This window comes from Lolium rigidum, chromosome 6 (genome assembly GCF_022539505.1).
Source record: "Lolium rigidum isolate FL_2022 chromosome 6, APGP_CSIRO_Lrig_0.1, whole genome shotgun sequence".
NCBI classification, from domain to species: domain Eukaryota; kingdom Viridiplantae; phylum Streptophyta; class Magnoliopsida; order Poales; family Poaceae; genus Lolium; species Lolium rigidum.
In genome coordinates this window covers 63445013-63460091 of record NC_061513.1, presented here as the reverse complement: position 1 = coordinate 63460091, position 15079 = coordinate 63445013, and the positions used below count along the sequence as shown (strand labels likewise).

Genomic DNA, 15079 nt, shown 5'->3' with positions numbered 1-15079 from the left:
CGGAGAGGCCGCCCGCGGCGGCGCGTCATAGGCGCAACCGGCGCCGCTGCTGCTGCTGCCCAAGCCGGAGTCCTCAGAAGAGGACCTCGACCTCCGCGCCGCTCTAATAATATCGGCGGAGGAGGAGGAAGCGAAGTGGCCGCAACTCCAAGCGGTCCTTCATACCTCCGCGATGGAGGAGAAGGCCCGGCAGGCGGTCAAGGACGCCGATGCCTGGGAGTTGTTCGCCTAGGCCCGCCGGGAGGAGGAAGCGACGCGGCGGCGCGAGGAGGCCAGGCTCCGCCGCGAGGAGCAGCAGTGCCAGGAGGCGAGGCACCGCGCGGAGGAGCGGAGGCGCCAGCAGGCTAGGCGCCTCGCCTGGCAGGAGAGGGAGTAGCGCCTCAGGTAGGAGGCGCAGCTCCGGGCTGCTGCGGCGGAGTAGCGGGCGGCTCCGGACCCGGACCCGCACTCCGCCTGGGAGGAGGCCCTGTGGTCTCTGTGGCCGGAGTCCCCGGCGCGGTCGTGCCACAACAGTGCCTCGCCGCCCGAGGACGTCGTCGACGCCTACGGCGACGAATCCCACAGGGACTAGGCGGCGCACCGGCGGCCACCGCGTCCTCGACCAAATCCTAGTAGAGGGTTTTTTATATTTGTTTTAAATTTTAAAGCCCATATAGAGGGCTTCTTTTGTTAGTTTATTTGCCCAAAATAGGGCTGTGTATAAATTTTCCCAAAATATGGCATATGCTTAATGAAATTTTGTTTAAATTTACATTTTTTATTTCTTTTTGTTTTTCTTCACATTTGCGCTGCGTCCGCGCGTTGCTCCCAAACGGATATGTGGACGCGGGCCACTGTCCGGGTGTCCGCGCGGCCACCCAAACAGCCCAAAACGAACGGCCCAGCGCGTCCGTTTGGGTTGCAGGGTTGGAGATGCCCTTAACTTTCTTTTTTCGTTTTCTTCCTAATCTTCGGGTGATTCCAGGTTCTCTACTTCATTACAGGTTTTATGGGCTCATTCTTGGATCCATATCAGGGATGCCAGTCGTGTGGACCCGCTAAGTCATCCACATGTCATATAGGTATCGATCCAATGAGTTGTATTTGTTTTTGTCTAGCTTGTTCATTTGTAAAAAATTATATCTATATTTTATCAATACCAAAATATCTAAAATCGTGGTGGATCATCGTTCAAATGGCACATAAACATAACTAAAATCATGTGCACTGGTTCTCCGAAATCCTTGATACATGCACAAGTAGTACCACTCACTCAATCTGAGGTCTACTAATAGGGTGTCAAGTGGGATCCCATCTAAATCTCATATGTAGTATATTTTGTTTTTTGTGGTGTGTGATACTAAAATTTGAACTAGAAAAGACAAAATACACTATAAGTGAAATAACACCGGGGTCCCACATTGACACCCTATATACTAATTAATTATCCTCATATCTCCAACCATGGACTCATTTAGTAGAGGGAGGGGTCTCGATTCTCCAATATGCGGATGATACCATTTTCTTCATGGAACATGATTTAGATAAAGCTTTAAATTTGAAATTAGTTTTATGTATCTTCGAATAATTGTCTGGGTTGAAAATAAATTTCCACAAGAGTGAGTTGTTCTGTTTTGGGAAGGCAAAAGAGGCTGAAAATGATTATAAAATTCTTTTTGGGTGTGATATAGGGTCATTGACATTTAGATATTTGGGGTATACCAATTCATTTTCGCAAGTTGAGAAACGGTGAGTGGAAACCAGTGGAAGATCGCTTTGAGAAAAAATTGAGTAGTTGGATATGTAAAATGTTGTCTTATGGTGATCGACTCGTGCTTATAAACTCTGTTCTCACAAGTCTACCCATGTTTATGCTTTCTTTTCTTGAGATTCCGAAGGGAGTTCGAAAAAGATTGGATTTTTTTAGATCACGGTTTTTTTGGCAAAGCGACGGGCATAAGCGGAAATATAGATTGACCAAATGGAATATTATATGTAGACCAAAAGACCAAGGGGGGCTGGGAGTAGAAGACTTAGAGCTAAAAAATAAGAGTCTGCTCGCCAAGTGGTTAGATAAGCTTATTAATGAAGAAGGGATGTGGCAAGAGTTGTTACATAACAAATATTTGAATTCTAAAACTCTTACTCAAGTGTCGGCTAAACCTACAGACTCCCTTTTGGAGAGGTTTAATGAATGTTAAAGAGGAATTCTTGGCGCGGGGATCTTTTGATATTGGTAATGGGCTCAATACTAGATTCTAGGAGGACATTTGGCTAGGACAAAGGTCATTAGCAAATGAGTATCCCTCCCTGTATAATATAGTGCATCATAAAAATGTTACTATTGCGAATGTGTTATCTTCCACCCCAATTAATATAAGTTTCAGAAGAACCTTGGAAGAACCTTGGATGATACTAAATGGGAAAGATGGACAAACCTTTTGCATAGATTAATTTCAGTCCAACTCTCTGATTCCGAAGATACTTTTAAATGGGGGCTTACGGTTTCACATCGATTCACTGTTAAATCCATGTACAATGATCTTCTCAATGGGAATGTTGCATATCTTAAGAAATATATTTGGAAAATGAAAATATCTTTAAAGATTAGGATTTTCATGTGGTTTCTTCAAAAGAAGTTCATACTAACGAAAGACAATTTAATAAAACGTCACTGGCAGGGTGATGAAGGGTGCTGTTTTTGTGATCAAAAGGAGACTGTCCAATACCTTTTCATAACTTGTCCATTCACCCGTATGATTTGGAGAATAGTTTATATGTCCTTCAATATACCTCCTCTTTGAATATTACAAATTTGTTTGGAAATTGGTTGAATGGAGTGCCCAAAAAAGATAAAGCTTACATTAGAGTTGGTGTTTGTGCGGTCCTATGGGCGATATGGAAAGTTCGCAATGATTGCATATTTAACAAAAAAAAGTTCCCATTATTTTTGCAGGTTATTCCGTTGGCTACCCACTCGATCCGTATGTGGTCTTATCTACAGCTGGAGGACGACCGACCGGCTATGGATATTGGGTGCAACCGACTGGAAACGGTGGCTCGGGATTTCTACAGCCGGTGCGGATGGTCTGCTGACCGCCGCTTGACATGATGATGCAAAGGCGCTTCATGTTCATGCTTAGTTTACGGTGGCTCACTTTGTTGAGACTATTTTTATCAGTTTTTTGTAATAATTCTTGAGACTTTTCGTTTGTAAAACTGGATACTTTCATATAATAAAAGCGGCCGTATGCATCTCTTGGATGCAGAGGCTAGGGCAACCCTTTTCGAAAAAAAAAAAATGTTTGCAGAGTTAGTCAAATAATGCACTACTTTTTTGGGGACTAAACGACGGTTAATAACAAGCTAGGTCGGCGGTTAGCTAGAAGCTTGTTAGTTAGCGCTGTCTTTTGCTATGTCTTTAGAGCATCTCCAGTCGCGTCCCTCAAAAAACGTCCGGCACAAATGATTTGGGGCACGTTTAGGACCGCGCCGGACAAAAAAAGATCAAAAATCTGTACAGAAAAGAGACCCTTTCCAGCTCGCGTCCCTCAAACAGCGTCCGGATGCATGCATTTTAATAGAAGGGACCACCCCATGTGGGAAAAGTAGGTGAGAGAAAGTGTGGGGAAAGAGAATGGCATGTGGGGACTAGGGGCTGCATGCATGCATATGTGCTCTCACTTTTTGTCCGGCGTCCCCGGTAGAGACTCTATATTAGAGTCTCTACCGGGGACGCCGGACACAAAATGAGGCGCTATTTAGCTTTGGGAGACGCGACTGAGACGCGATTTTCTCCATTTCTTGTCCGCCGTCCCCCAAACGCCGTTTGGGGGACGCGACTGGAGATGCTCTTAGCTAGCCAAGTAGCAAACCCCGCGAAGGTACCACGCAAGTACGTACGTGCTGCCGATCGATCGATTTGGCTTTCTCAGTGGTCTGTGTTGTTAAGTATTGTGTATCAATCGCTTTGACAACAAGGTAGTACGTTAGAGCAAAAGACGGCCGGTGCGTACATACTATACAATTCTTTTATAGATTGATTTGCCTTTGCACAGCCCGTCCTTGATTTTCCCGACCGATCTTATCGTATCAATCATGACACGTCCACTTAAAACCAGATTTGCTAGCATTCTGTGAAAGGGAAAGAAGTAGTTTTTGTAGAGACCAGAGTAATGTTGAAGTCCAAGCTTGCCGCCAATTCGTTTGTTTACTTGTGCTTTGTCGTAGAATTTGACCGCTTTCATACAGTAGTGCTGTTGATGTACATGGCTGATGATTTGGTTCAGTCTGGAGGAATCGATGCCTTGGCTTTTTGCACTGCTGGTAGTGATGAGAGAATACTAATCCAAAATGTGGGTATAGTCGTCTCTATGACCGATATTGTCCATCGGAATAGAATCAAAATGTAGTTGTACTACTACAAAACTCTCCACTAAACAATGACAAACAGACACCAGGATATGTTCGATTCTCCCCTTTGTTTTCCACCCACCTTTTCTTACTTTTCTTTCTTTTTTCGTTGCAATCCTTAGATATTTCTTTGAATTCTGCGTGAGTGAATGACTTGTTTATGAGTGCTACGAAAATTTAGAAAACAAATTAAACAGAAGGCGAGATTTCATTTCAGAACATAAGCGCAGATCGAAATGGCTTCTGGATGCACACGGCTCCAGACGGTCGCTCAGGATATCTTATGCCAGACTAGCTGGTGGCACAATAGCCGGCTACATTAATGTGTAGTCATACCTTGTTTTCTGTTTTTCGCAGGTTGATTTTTGCATCAATTCTGGACAATGCGTGAGTTATTTTGAACTATGTACTCGTAACTTTTTAATAAAAAGCCGTGTGCATCATGCATCATGATGCAGAAACCGGGATCCAAATCCCCATTTCGAAAAAAAAAAGCACAGATCGAAATGGGTGGGCACAGTAGGAGCTGCAGCTACGTTTCTTTCAAGGAAAAAAAAAAGATAAAGAGTTTGCTGCAGACTGCAGCACGTACGTGGGCGGCAGGCAGCATCCATCGATCTCCTCAACATGAACTACAGTACTAAAAATCTATACTCGCCTGAACTGGTAACACTAAATTATGTGTGATGATTCAGATCCATCGACCATAGACGCTGACGACTAGCTACTACTCTTAATTCTGATGTGACCATCATTCTACATAAATTACATTATTCAGAAGGATGCGGAGGCGCGCGGGGGGAAGGTTGTCAGTGGCGTGGAGCTGGGCCAGAACTGCGCGGGCTTGACCTTGGAGACGCTGTTGAGGACGCCGAGCGGCGTGACGTCGCCGACCACCGTGACCTTCTTGCTGGCGATGTCGATGTCGAAGGAGGTGACGCCCTCCATCTTGGCGATGTGCTTCTTCACCTTGCCGGCGCAGCCCTTGCAGTGCAGCGACACCCGCAGAACCACCACCTGCAGCCGATCAGTTGCTTCAGTCACCATGTAGAGATTTCATCAGTTCAGATACTATATGCTATGGTAACAACATGTACCTGTCCTGCCTGTGTTCTTCTCGTGGAGGACGACCTCTTCATCACCTCTTCCTGGTCATGGCCGTCTCTGTCCACCGGCGCAGCTGTGATCTCTGACGACGACGAAGCAGAGGAAGACCCTGACGAGCTAGACTCTGCTACCTGCACCACCGATGGTTTGTCCTCGGGGAAGTGCACGGGCCAGGGCGGTAAGGGTGCGTCCTTACCGGGGAACACGTCGATGAAGGACGTTGGGGGTGGCGGCGGCGGAGGGAGCGCGAGCATGTCGACGCCGAGGTCGTCGGACTGCATCCTGGAGGAGTTGAGGAGGAACCTGGAGGACGTCGCCGGGCTGACCAGTCTCTTCTCCGAAGACCTTCTACCACCATTAGCAGCACCTGCCGCCGATGCGGTACTGCTCTTCTTTTTCTTCTTGCTGTCGTGTCCGTGTTGCTGCTGGTTGGAGCTCGGCGAGGAAGGAGTGTCTTTGGTGTTGTCACTGCCGAAGCTCGGCCTCGGCGGCTTGGTGGACGCGGAGGTGGAGGTGCGGTGGGGGTCGCGGAGGCGCGGGGAGTGGCGGTCGATGAACCGGCTGCTGCCGCTGCCAGGGCCGGTGCTGGCGACGACGGAGGTGGCGTCGGCGGAGGAGCAGGAGATGTTGATGGACGGCAGGCCGAGCCTCTTGTGCACGCCCTTGAGGAGCATAGACGCCATGGATTGTCGATCACTTTGGGAGCTCTGGGTCTGGTTGGTGGCGAGGTGTTCTACCGGGCGATCGGTGCTCGCGATGATGATTCTCTCCTACTTCTCGTCTGTGTGCCCACCGCGGAAGGGGCGCCGCTTTTAAACTTGGAACTTTGGAAGCAAAGAAGGGGGCCAAAACTGATGAGACTAGCTACTCTGCTTCCTAGTGCCATACGTGGCACACATGTCCGTGTGCCATGCACATCTCAGGCTGACTAGAGCCGAAGTTTCTCTAGCTCTTTTTTCTCGGTCGATAAGCATTCAGATAATTATTCCTAGTACTCCCTCCATTCATAAAAGGATATCAGAAATTTATTTAAATTTAAATATGTCAATACGTTAAAAGATGTTTAGATACATTTAATTTAGACAAGCGACTTTTGACACCCTTTTAAGGGCAGAGTACCCCTTTAAGGGAGTAGTAATATAAAAAAAAAAGCTAAAACTATAAAGGCTCCTGCTTTCGTAGATCTCCGAGGCTGAATGTTTTCTCGAGAGAAACACAAGAACAGCTGAGATTAAACGACATTATTAAAAGTAGGATGATTGAGATTAAATAATACAACGGTACCCTTTCAGGGATTTGTACTGTTTTGAAGCTTCAGGTTCTATGGAAGCACAATCCATTTTAAACCACAGAGCGACAACTCCAAACACTAGTAAAAGTTGAAGACGCATCGCCATCCTCGTCCCTCCATCATCGAAGCCGGGCAAAACTTATTGTAGTAGAAAAGCGAAAAAATGTTGTGCTAAGTCCCTAAAAAACTAACGCATCAGAGCGGCAACCATCGTCAAAGATGAGAATCATAGATTGAAAGAGCGATACATAAAATCATATCAACGAACACGAAAATCGACTGGATCCCGGAAGATCTGTGGGACACACATCTCCATTTATCCTCAGCCGTTGCTAAACGCACCAGAGCCAGGATAGGAGAGGAAGAATCTTATTCCGATTTTCAGATGTAGCCGTCGCCTCCCATCTCGAAGAACACAATAAAAATAACCTAAACAAAAAACAAAAACCCCTTCCACCAGTAAGAGGCAGTGATCCGTCACAGTTTTAATATCCTAAGACCACCAAAAATGGAACGAACCAACGATGTGTCTAGCGAGAGAGATGAATATCGATATGGGTTTTACAGTGCCTCACGAGCACTGTCTCTCGTATATTGCTGATCTTTTATCTACTACTTCCTCCATATCATAAAGGTTAGTTAAAATTAGATTGATACATCCAAATTTGATAGATCTCTGGCAACTTTCATGTGAGGTAGGGAGTATATTTGTGTGCAAATTTCTCTAGTATTTAGGGTCAGTTCAGTCAGTGTAGTACTTCACGTCTTCACCTACCAGGCAAGACCAGCAGAGACTGCAGCACATCAGGCGACAAAATCGAATCGTACCACATACATTTGTTAACGCACATCGAACCTGCCTGCCATCCAGGCACACCATGTATGTCGGAATCAGCCCGTTATTGGACGATCTACATCTCACAGATTCCTGAGCTGTATGTTATTTACAGTAGTACAAAAAATTTGTTTTCTTCCGGTCGCTCGCGCTCTCTCTCTCTCTCTCTCTCTTTCTGTACTACTGCATAATGTGCCTACACAGTACAGTATAATTGTAAAAATTTACATCAATTGGGTAGTTTAATGACGATGCTGAGATGGCATCCACGAGGGGTCTGTACACGTCTATGTAGAGATTCGATGCTGCCACATCATGGGCGGCAGCACATCTTGTAACGTGCGCGCTCATATATAGGTTCAGTTACACACCACAGTGTTGCTGCATGCATATGGCTGTCTCTATATCGTGCTCATCTCCTCCACTCTTCCTGCTAACTACGATACGTGTACGTACGCGCGTAACTGCCACGTAAGTCAAACACAACTAGCACACGCAGAGGCTGTGGAATAAGACGCACAGACGGACAGAGCAATTTTTTTTATTTTTTTTTCGAGAATGGACAGAGCAATTTCCATCACACCACTCTGACTCTGCTCGTCGCCATCCATCCAAATCACCCATAAGAAAAAATGGAAGGGGATTCGAGACATTTGGATCATTAGCCGACACCTTCTCTTCTTTAACACCTGTTTTTTAAAGAATCTATTAGGAAACATGCTCTTGATTTCATTGCTTTATTAGAGACAGGGAGATTTAATTTTGCAATTCCATTTCTAAACCAACTAGCCGGCCCTATTATTCCTGGTTTTGTCTTCCTCCTCAAGGGAGGTCTGGAGGCATATTAGTAGGAGTAAATTATGACACTATCGATGTACTGAAAGTTACCACTGGGGACTTTTCTGTACGAATGCACATTAAATGCAAGAGAGATGGGTTTGAGTGGAATTTTATGCCGATTTATGGGGCTGCCCAAGACGCACAAAAACCTGATTTTTTGGCCGAATTAGTGAGGATGTGTGACAATCAAGATTTATCTATGATGGTAGGTGGATATTTTAATATTATTAGGAAAAGAGAGGAAAAGAATAATGATAATTTCAATGCTAGATGGCCTTTTATTTTTAACTCCATAATTCAATCTCTAAACTTAAGGGAAATTGCTCTCTCAGGGAGACAGTACACATGGGCCAGTCGAAGAGACAATCCAACCTATGAAAAATTAGATCGAATATTGACCACGGTTGATTGGGAACAAAAATTTCCACTAGTATCAGTGAGAGCTTTATCTAGGACAGGGTCTGGTTCTGATCATACACCTCTCCTTATTGATTCTGGGATTAAAGCACATAATGGGAATCAGTCGAGATTCTTTTTTGAGCTTTTTTGGTTCAGACAAGAAGGTTTCTACGAAATGGTAGAAAAGGAATGGAATTTCATTAATTCTGGTCGTGATCCTATTGAGCGATGGCAAAATAAGGTTAGACATTTGAGGCGTTTCCTTAAAGGTTGGGCTAAAAGTATGAGTGGAAATTATAGAAAAGAGAAAGAAAGATTAATTGATTGTATAGACAGGTTGGATTTAAAGGCTGAAACCATTCCCCTATCCCAAGCCGAAAGAGATACTTTGAAAAATGCAAATGAAAAAATTACTAAGTTAAGGAGGGATGAAGAGACAAAATGGGCTCAGAGGGTTAAAGTCAAACATATCCAACAAGGGGGGAGTAATACTAAATACTTCCACCTGATTGCAAATGGTAAAAAAAGGAAAAAAGAAAATTTACCAACTTGAACAAGATGAAGGAACTATTATTGGGGATGAAGATCTAAAAGTGTATATTTCGGAATTTTATAAAAAACTTTTCGGGGAACCAATTCCATCCAATGTTGATCTAATTGAAAACAACAATCAGGATATACCTAAGCTCACTTTGGAGGAAAATAATCTTCTTACTTCTCCTTTTACTGAAAAGGAGGTGCATGAAGCTATTTCTCAAATGGAGCATAATAAGGCTCCTGGCCCGGATGGGTTCCCTGCTGAGTTTTATCAAAAAAATTTGGGAAGTAATTAAAGAAGATTTAATGGCGCTTTTTAGTCAATTGCATAATGGGGAATTGTCTCTATTTAAACTAAAATATGGCATCATTACTTTGCTACCTAAAAAGGAAAATGCAGTTCAGATCCAACAATATAGACCTATTTGTTTGCTTAATGTAAGTTTCAAGGTTTTCATTAAAGTTGGTACTAATCGTGTGACGGGGATCGCGTCCAAAGTAATAAGACCTACGCAACCGACGTTTATGCCAGGTAGACATATATTGGAAGGAGTGGTTATCTTGCATGGAACTATTCACGAAATGCATACTAAGAAAATGGATGGGGTTTTATTTAAGATTGATTTCGAGAAAGCTTATGACAATGTCAAATGGTCATTTTCAAACGTTGAGAATGAAAGGTTTTGCGCCAGAATGGTGTCGGTTCATCAAAGATTTTGTCCAAGATGGTAGCGTCGCGGTCAAGGTCAATGATGACATTGGACATTATTTTCAAACAAGGAAGGGATTGAGACAGGGCGATCCTTTATCACCTATTCTTTTCAACATTGTTGTGGATATGCTGGCTATTTTGATTGAGCGAGCTAAGGCAGATGGCCAAGTAGGAGGCCTGATTCCTCATCTTGTTGATGGGGGTATCTCCATATTACAATATGCGGACGATACGATTTTGTTTATGGAGCATGACGTACAGAAGGCACTAAATATGAAACTTATTCTTTGCATATTCAAACAATTATCGGGTTTGAAAATAAATTTTCATAAGAGTGAACTATTTTGCTTCGGAAAAGCCAAGGAAGAGGAACATCAATATAAACATATTTTTGGATGTGAAATGGGCTTTTTACCTTTTAGATATCTTGGAGTTCTCATTCATTATAAAACACTTAAAAATTCAGATTGGTATCTGGTAGAAACTCGATTTGAGGGCAAATTGGGTTGCTGGAAAGGCAAGCTCCTATCTTATGGAGATAGACTTGTGTTGATCAATTCTGTGTTGACAAGTTTACCAATGTTTATGTTGTCTTTCCTTCAAATTCCGAAAGGGGTTTTAAAGAGACTTGATTTTTATCGATCTAGATTTTTTTGGCAAGGGGATGAGGAAAAACGAAAGTATAGATTAACAAAATGGAATATTATATGTAGACCAAAAGATCAAGGTGGCCTTGGTATTGAGGTACTGGAGTTAAAAAAATAAATGCCTTCTAAGTAAATGGCTATTTAAATTGTTGAATGAAGAAGGAGTTTGGCAGGAGCTATTACATAATAAATATCTATCCCAAAAAACTCTCTCTCTAGTTCAAGCTAAACCATCTGATTCTCCTTTCTGGAAGGGGCTAATGCAAGTGAAAGATGATTTCTTTGCACGTGGACACTTTAAGGTAGGTGATGGTTCAACGGTTAGATTTTGGGAGGATGTTTGGTTGGGTGATAAAATGTTGGCACAACAATATCCATCTCTATATCATATAGCGCAGCATAGAAATGTCTTGGTTGCGGATGTGTTAACCCATGTCCCTATGAATATCCATTTTCGAAGGGGTTTGCATGGGAATAAATGGATGGATTGGTTGAACTTATGTCGACGCCTCATGAATGTTACTCTTCAAGATCAAACGGATAGCTTTGTTTGGAACCTAACAACCACAGATGTATGAAGACTTGATGAATGATCATACTTCTTTCTTGCGGAAATATTTATGGAAGCTTAAAATCCCCCTAAAGATAAAAATATTTATGTGGTTTCTTAATAATAAGGTGTTGCTAACTAAAGATAATATTGCAAAAGGAATTGGAAGGGATGTACGAAGTGTTGTTTTTGTGGGGCTCAAGAATCTATTGAACACTTATTCATATCATGCCCGTTTGCAAAACTAGTTTGGCGGATGGTGTTTTTTTGCTTTTGACCTCCCACCTCCAACTAACATTACTAATATGTTTGGTAATTGGTTAAATGGTATAGATAAAAAAGCAAAGGATCGAATACGCATTGGTGTGTCCGCTCTATGTTGGTCAATATGGAGGTGTCGCAATAATATTGTGTTTAACAATTCAACGACTTTTAACATTATGCAGGTTATTCATATGATGGTCCACTGGGTGCAACTGTGGGCATTACTCCTACCTCAAGACGGGCGGGCGTTTATGGATACTGGATGCAACCATCTACAGACGGTCGCACAGGCTATCTTGTCTCAGGCTGGTTGGTGTCATACTAGTCGACTACAAGATGCTTAGTTTGCTAGTTTCGATGTTCTCATGTTCGATTTATGTATTGATCATGAGTGATACTTGAATTGTGTTACGCTTAATGTTGTAAGACTGTTTGCAACTATTAATAAAGGCCGTGTGCATCACCACGATGCAGAGGCTGGGGCTTTTTCCCCTTTTCGAAAAAATGTACCTTTCGGCCAACTCCAATTTCATTTGCAACACTAGATGAATTATTCTGGGCTTTTTTACCTTTTCTTTTTGAGAATTAGTTCAGATTTACACCACCCGAGACCAGAGGATTACGAGAGATCTGATTTTAGGCATGTTGAATTCCTCGTAGCTTCTCCGTTAACTGGCAGGTCTCTCACTCTCTATATAGCCGCCTCTGTTTGGTGAATGCGTGTTTTGTTCACGATTATTTTGTTGCTAGGGGAATGCTGGTTTGGTGTCCCGTTCTTTTCATACTCAATTGCTGCTTCTACTACTTATGACTTCCTCCATCAAACTTGCATCGACATTTAGGACTACTTAATAATTTCTAAAAGGAAAAGATACTTGCAGAAAGACGCACTGAACATGAAACGTGTAGCAAACTAACTAGTAGCTAGCAACGCCGAGGTGATCAGGTGCATACCTGAAATTAGGCAACGGCGGGAGACGGCTGGAAAGGTACATAGAGTTACGGCCGGCCGGCAGAACATGCTATGCACAACATCTCAACTTCTCAAGCAAGGAAGCAAATCATGCTCACTCACACCGTAATAGTCAAACTGATCCCTTAATTCGTGCACCACGACTTCCTGTCGATAATCCAGTTGGTTGCATCAATTCCTAAGCCAATTTGGATAACCATTTGGTTGTAATCATCGCGTCCTCGTCCAGAGAAGCTGCGCTGAAGAAACTATGGCAGGCAGATCATGTCTCCTTCATTTCTGCACTAGCTACCATGCAACTAGTATAGCCTTTTCTTGCCTGCATCTTTAAACACAAAAACACTCTTCCTCCACAACCGTGTCTGCTTCCGAATTACAAGCTCGTAAATCCTATGATTAGTCCCTAATCCCTGCACCTGCTGTCAAAATACAAGTCAACTAAGAAACGGGCCGACGCGAGCAAAGTATCAGGGAAACACGCATGTTAAAAATCTCAACATCTTTCTAAAAGCTACTCTCATCTTTCTCCATCCGCTTTTCTTTCCCTCTCGCGTGTCTATGTGTATGTTTCGCTTTGATTTGATTCGTGTGGATATCTGCCGATTGATTGGGAATACTTTTTTGGGTTGGTCGACATGAGAGATATATATGTTGGGTAGAGGGAGCCACGCGCCCACGCATGCACGAGTCCAATAGAATCTGATGCGCTTCTCTATGGGGTGGTCTTTCTTAGTTTGTCATACGTGCATATTGCTTTTCTGAAAGTTTCGCTGTGGCTGGTGGAGATATTCCGTTGCTTTTCTCACTAGCTGTATAAATGTAATTTGTAAACGGAATGAATATGAAAAACGTAATTTGTAAACGTGATAGCGGATGCATAGAGTATACTAGTAATCATTGAATTGATTGACTGTACCTTTTCACACATCACTGCCTTGGATTACCTCTCGGCTGAACCAAGTTCATTGAGGTGATGATTGATGAAGCTGCTTTCAGATGGATCCGATACTATCTTGCTTAACAAAATATAATGTCAGTGCTTGCTATAAGACAAAGATTTGGTGCACATGCTCCTGGTTTTCAAAATATTTAAAAATTGTATTTTAATGTTTCAAAAAATCATAAAAACTATTCCATGATATACAGTACATATGTCATGAATACTCGTGCGAAGTTTCGGTAAAAACTATGTTGTATTTTTAGGTACAGAAGAAAAAGAAAAAAGTATGGCCTGTTATAGGGACATCTTTTGTCAGAAATTTGTCTTTTTATATAGTTCATAATACAACATATTTTCTTCCGAAAATTTTACAGTACATTCAGAAGATTTCTATGTATGTGCAGATTTAAGCTCAGTTATGTTGAAATCTCAGAAATATGTTTTTTTAAAACCGGGAGCACTGGTGGTCATGTATCCATGCCACCTTTTGCTACATATGGTGTATATGTGCTGAGTTTGCAGTTATATTCGAAAAGCAAGCTTATCGGACACCAATGACCGCATAGCGCAGTGGATTAGCGCGTCTGACTTCGGATCAGAAGGTCGTGGGTTCGACTCCCACTGTGGTCGTTTTTTTCATTTCATTCCGTTTTGTTTTGCGTTTTGCCAGGTACGTCGGCCTGTTTGTGGTCGTTTTTTTCCTATTCCATTTTCTCTGTGCGTTTTGCCTAGTACTGGGCCTGTTTGAAACAGAATGCTAATGGGCGAGCTATGAATGGGCCTGGGCTTGCTAAGTAGCACAAACATGATTCTTTTTAAACGTGGAAGAACCAACAAGTTGCACTGTGTTAGCTTACCATTACACTTCTTTTTTTTTTGGACTCGGAAGGGCCTAGGTGGTTCTATTAAAACAGCGGTGCGGTACAAATTACAAAGACGTCTACAAGAACTATTGCTATTACAAACCGAACCTCAACAAATGCAAATAGGACCCTAAAGAATAGAGCAGAAACGCAATTTGGTCCTCTACAGTCGCCGACAGATGGAGGACTTGAATGGCAACCTTCCACTTCAGGACCGGGGACGAAACCACTTGGTCTCCACAGGAAGCGATGTGTCGCTGTGAATCCACGAAGGTTGAAATCCTGATGCCACCACGTAGGAGTTGGAGCAGCCGCCCTACGGCTTGTTGAGTCGACGACCAAACCTGGGCCATCGAGCATGATCTCCAAGAAATTGTAGCACCTTGCACTCCCTGTAGCTCTCCAACATCGCCAGCAACATCAGCCTTCCACTGCCTCGTCCCACCACCATGGCGGCCTAGAGGAGGAAGACGAACTCTGCCAGGGGCAGCTGAGTCACCACCAACACAGACCTAGACCTTATTGTTGACGGTGATGCTGACAGAACCACCTCTCTTCATCATCGTCTCCAACCAATGGAGCGCCGCGAGGAAGAGAGCCTCCGCCAAACGTCACCGGAGTTGATCTCGAAGCACCGACGAAGCACTCCAAGATACCGGCATAATGCCAAAACCAAGCACCGGGCTAAACTCTAGAGACCTACTACTATACATGGGTAGACCGTCACCC

The 15079-nt window shown here is 43.3% G+C and overlaps 1 protein-coding gene and 1 non-coding gene across 2 annotated transcripts; one reads left to right on the top strand and one right to left on the bottom strand.

Annotated features, from left to right (window-relative positions):
- Positions 1-4895: 4895 nt before the first annotated feature.
- LOC124666925 (protein SODIUM POTASSIUM ROOT DEFECTIVE 1-like) lies at positions 4896-6259 on the bottom strand. The gene is made up of 2 exons (XM_047204255.1): positions 5490-6259; positions 4896-5409 (listed from the first exon to the last, which is right to left on the bottom strand). The coding sequence occupies exons 1-2, from the start codon at positions 6180-6182 to the stop codon at positions 5167-5169; spliced, it is 936 nt and encodes a 311-aa protein (XP_047060211.1). The 5' UTR covers positions 6183-6259; the 3' UTR covers positions 4896-5166.
- Positions 6260-14043: 7784 nt separating this feature from the next.
- On the top strand, positions 14044-14117 carry TRNAR-UCG. The gene has a single exon. It is a non-coding gene; the product is annotated as a tRNA-Arg (tRNA).
- The last annotated feature ends 962 nt before the right edge of the window (positions 14118-15079 follow it).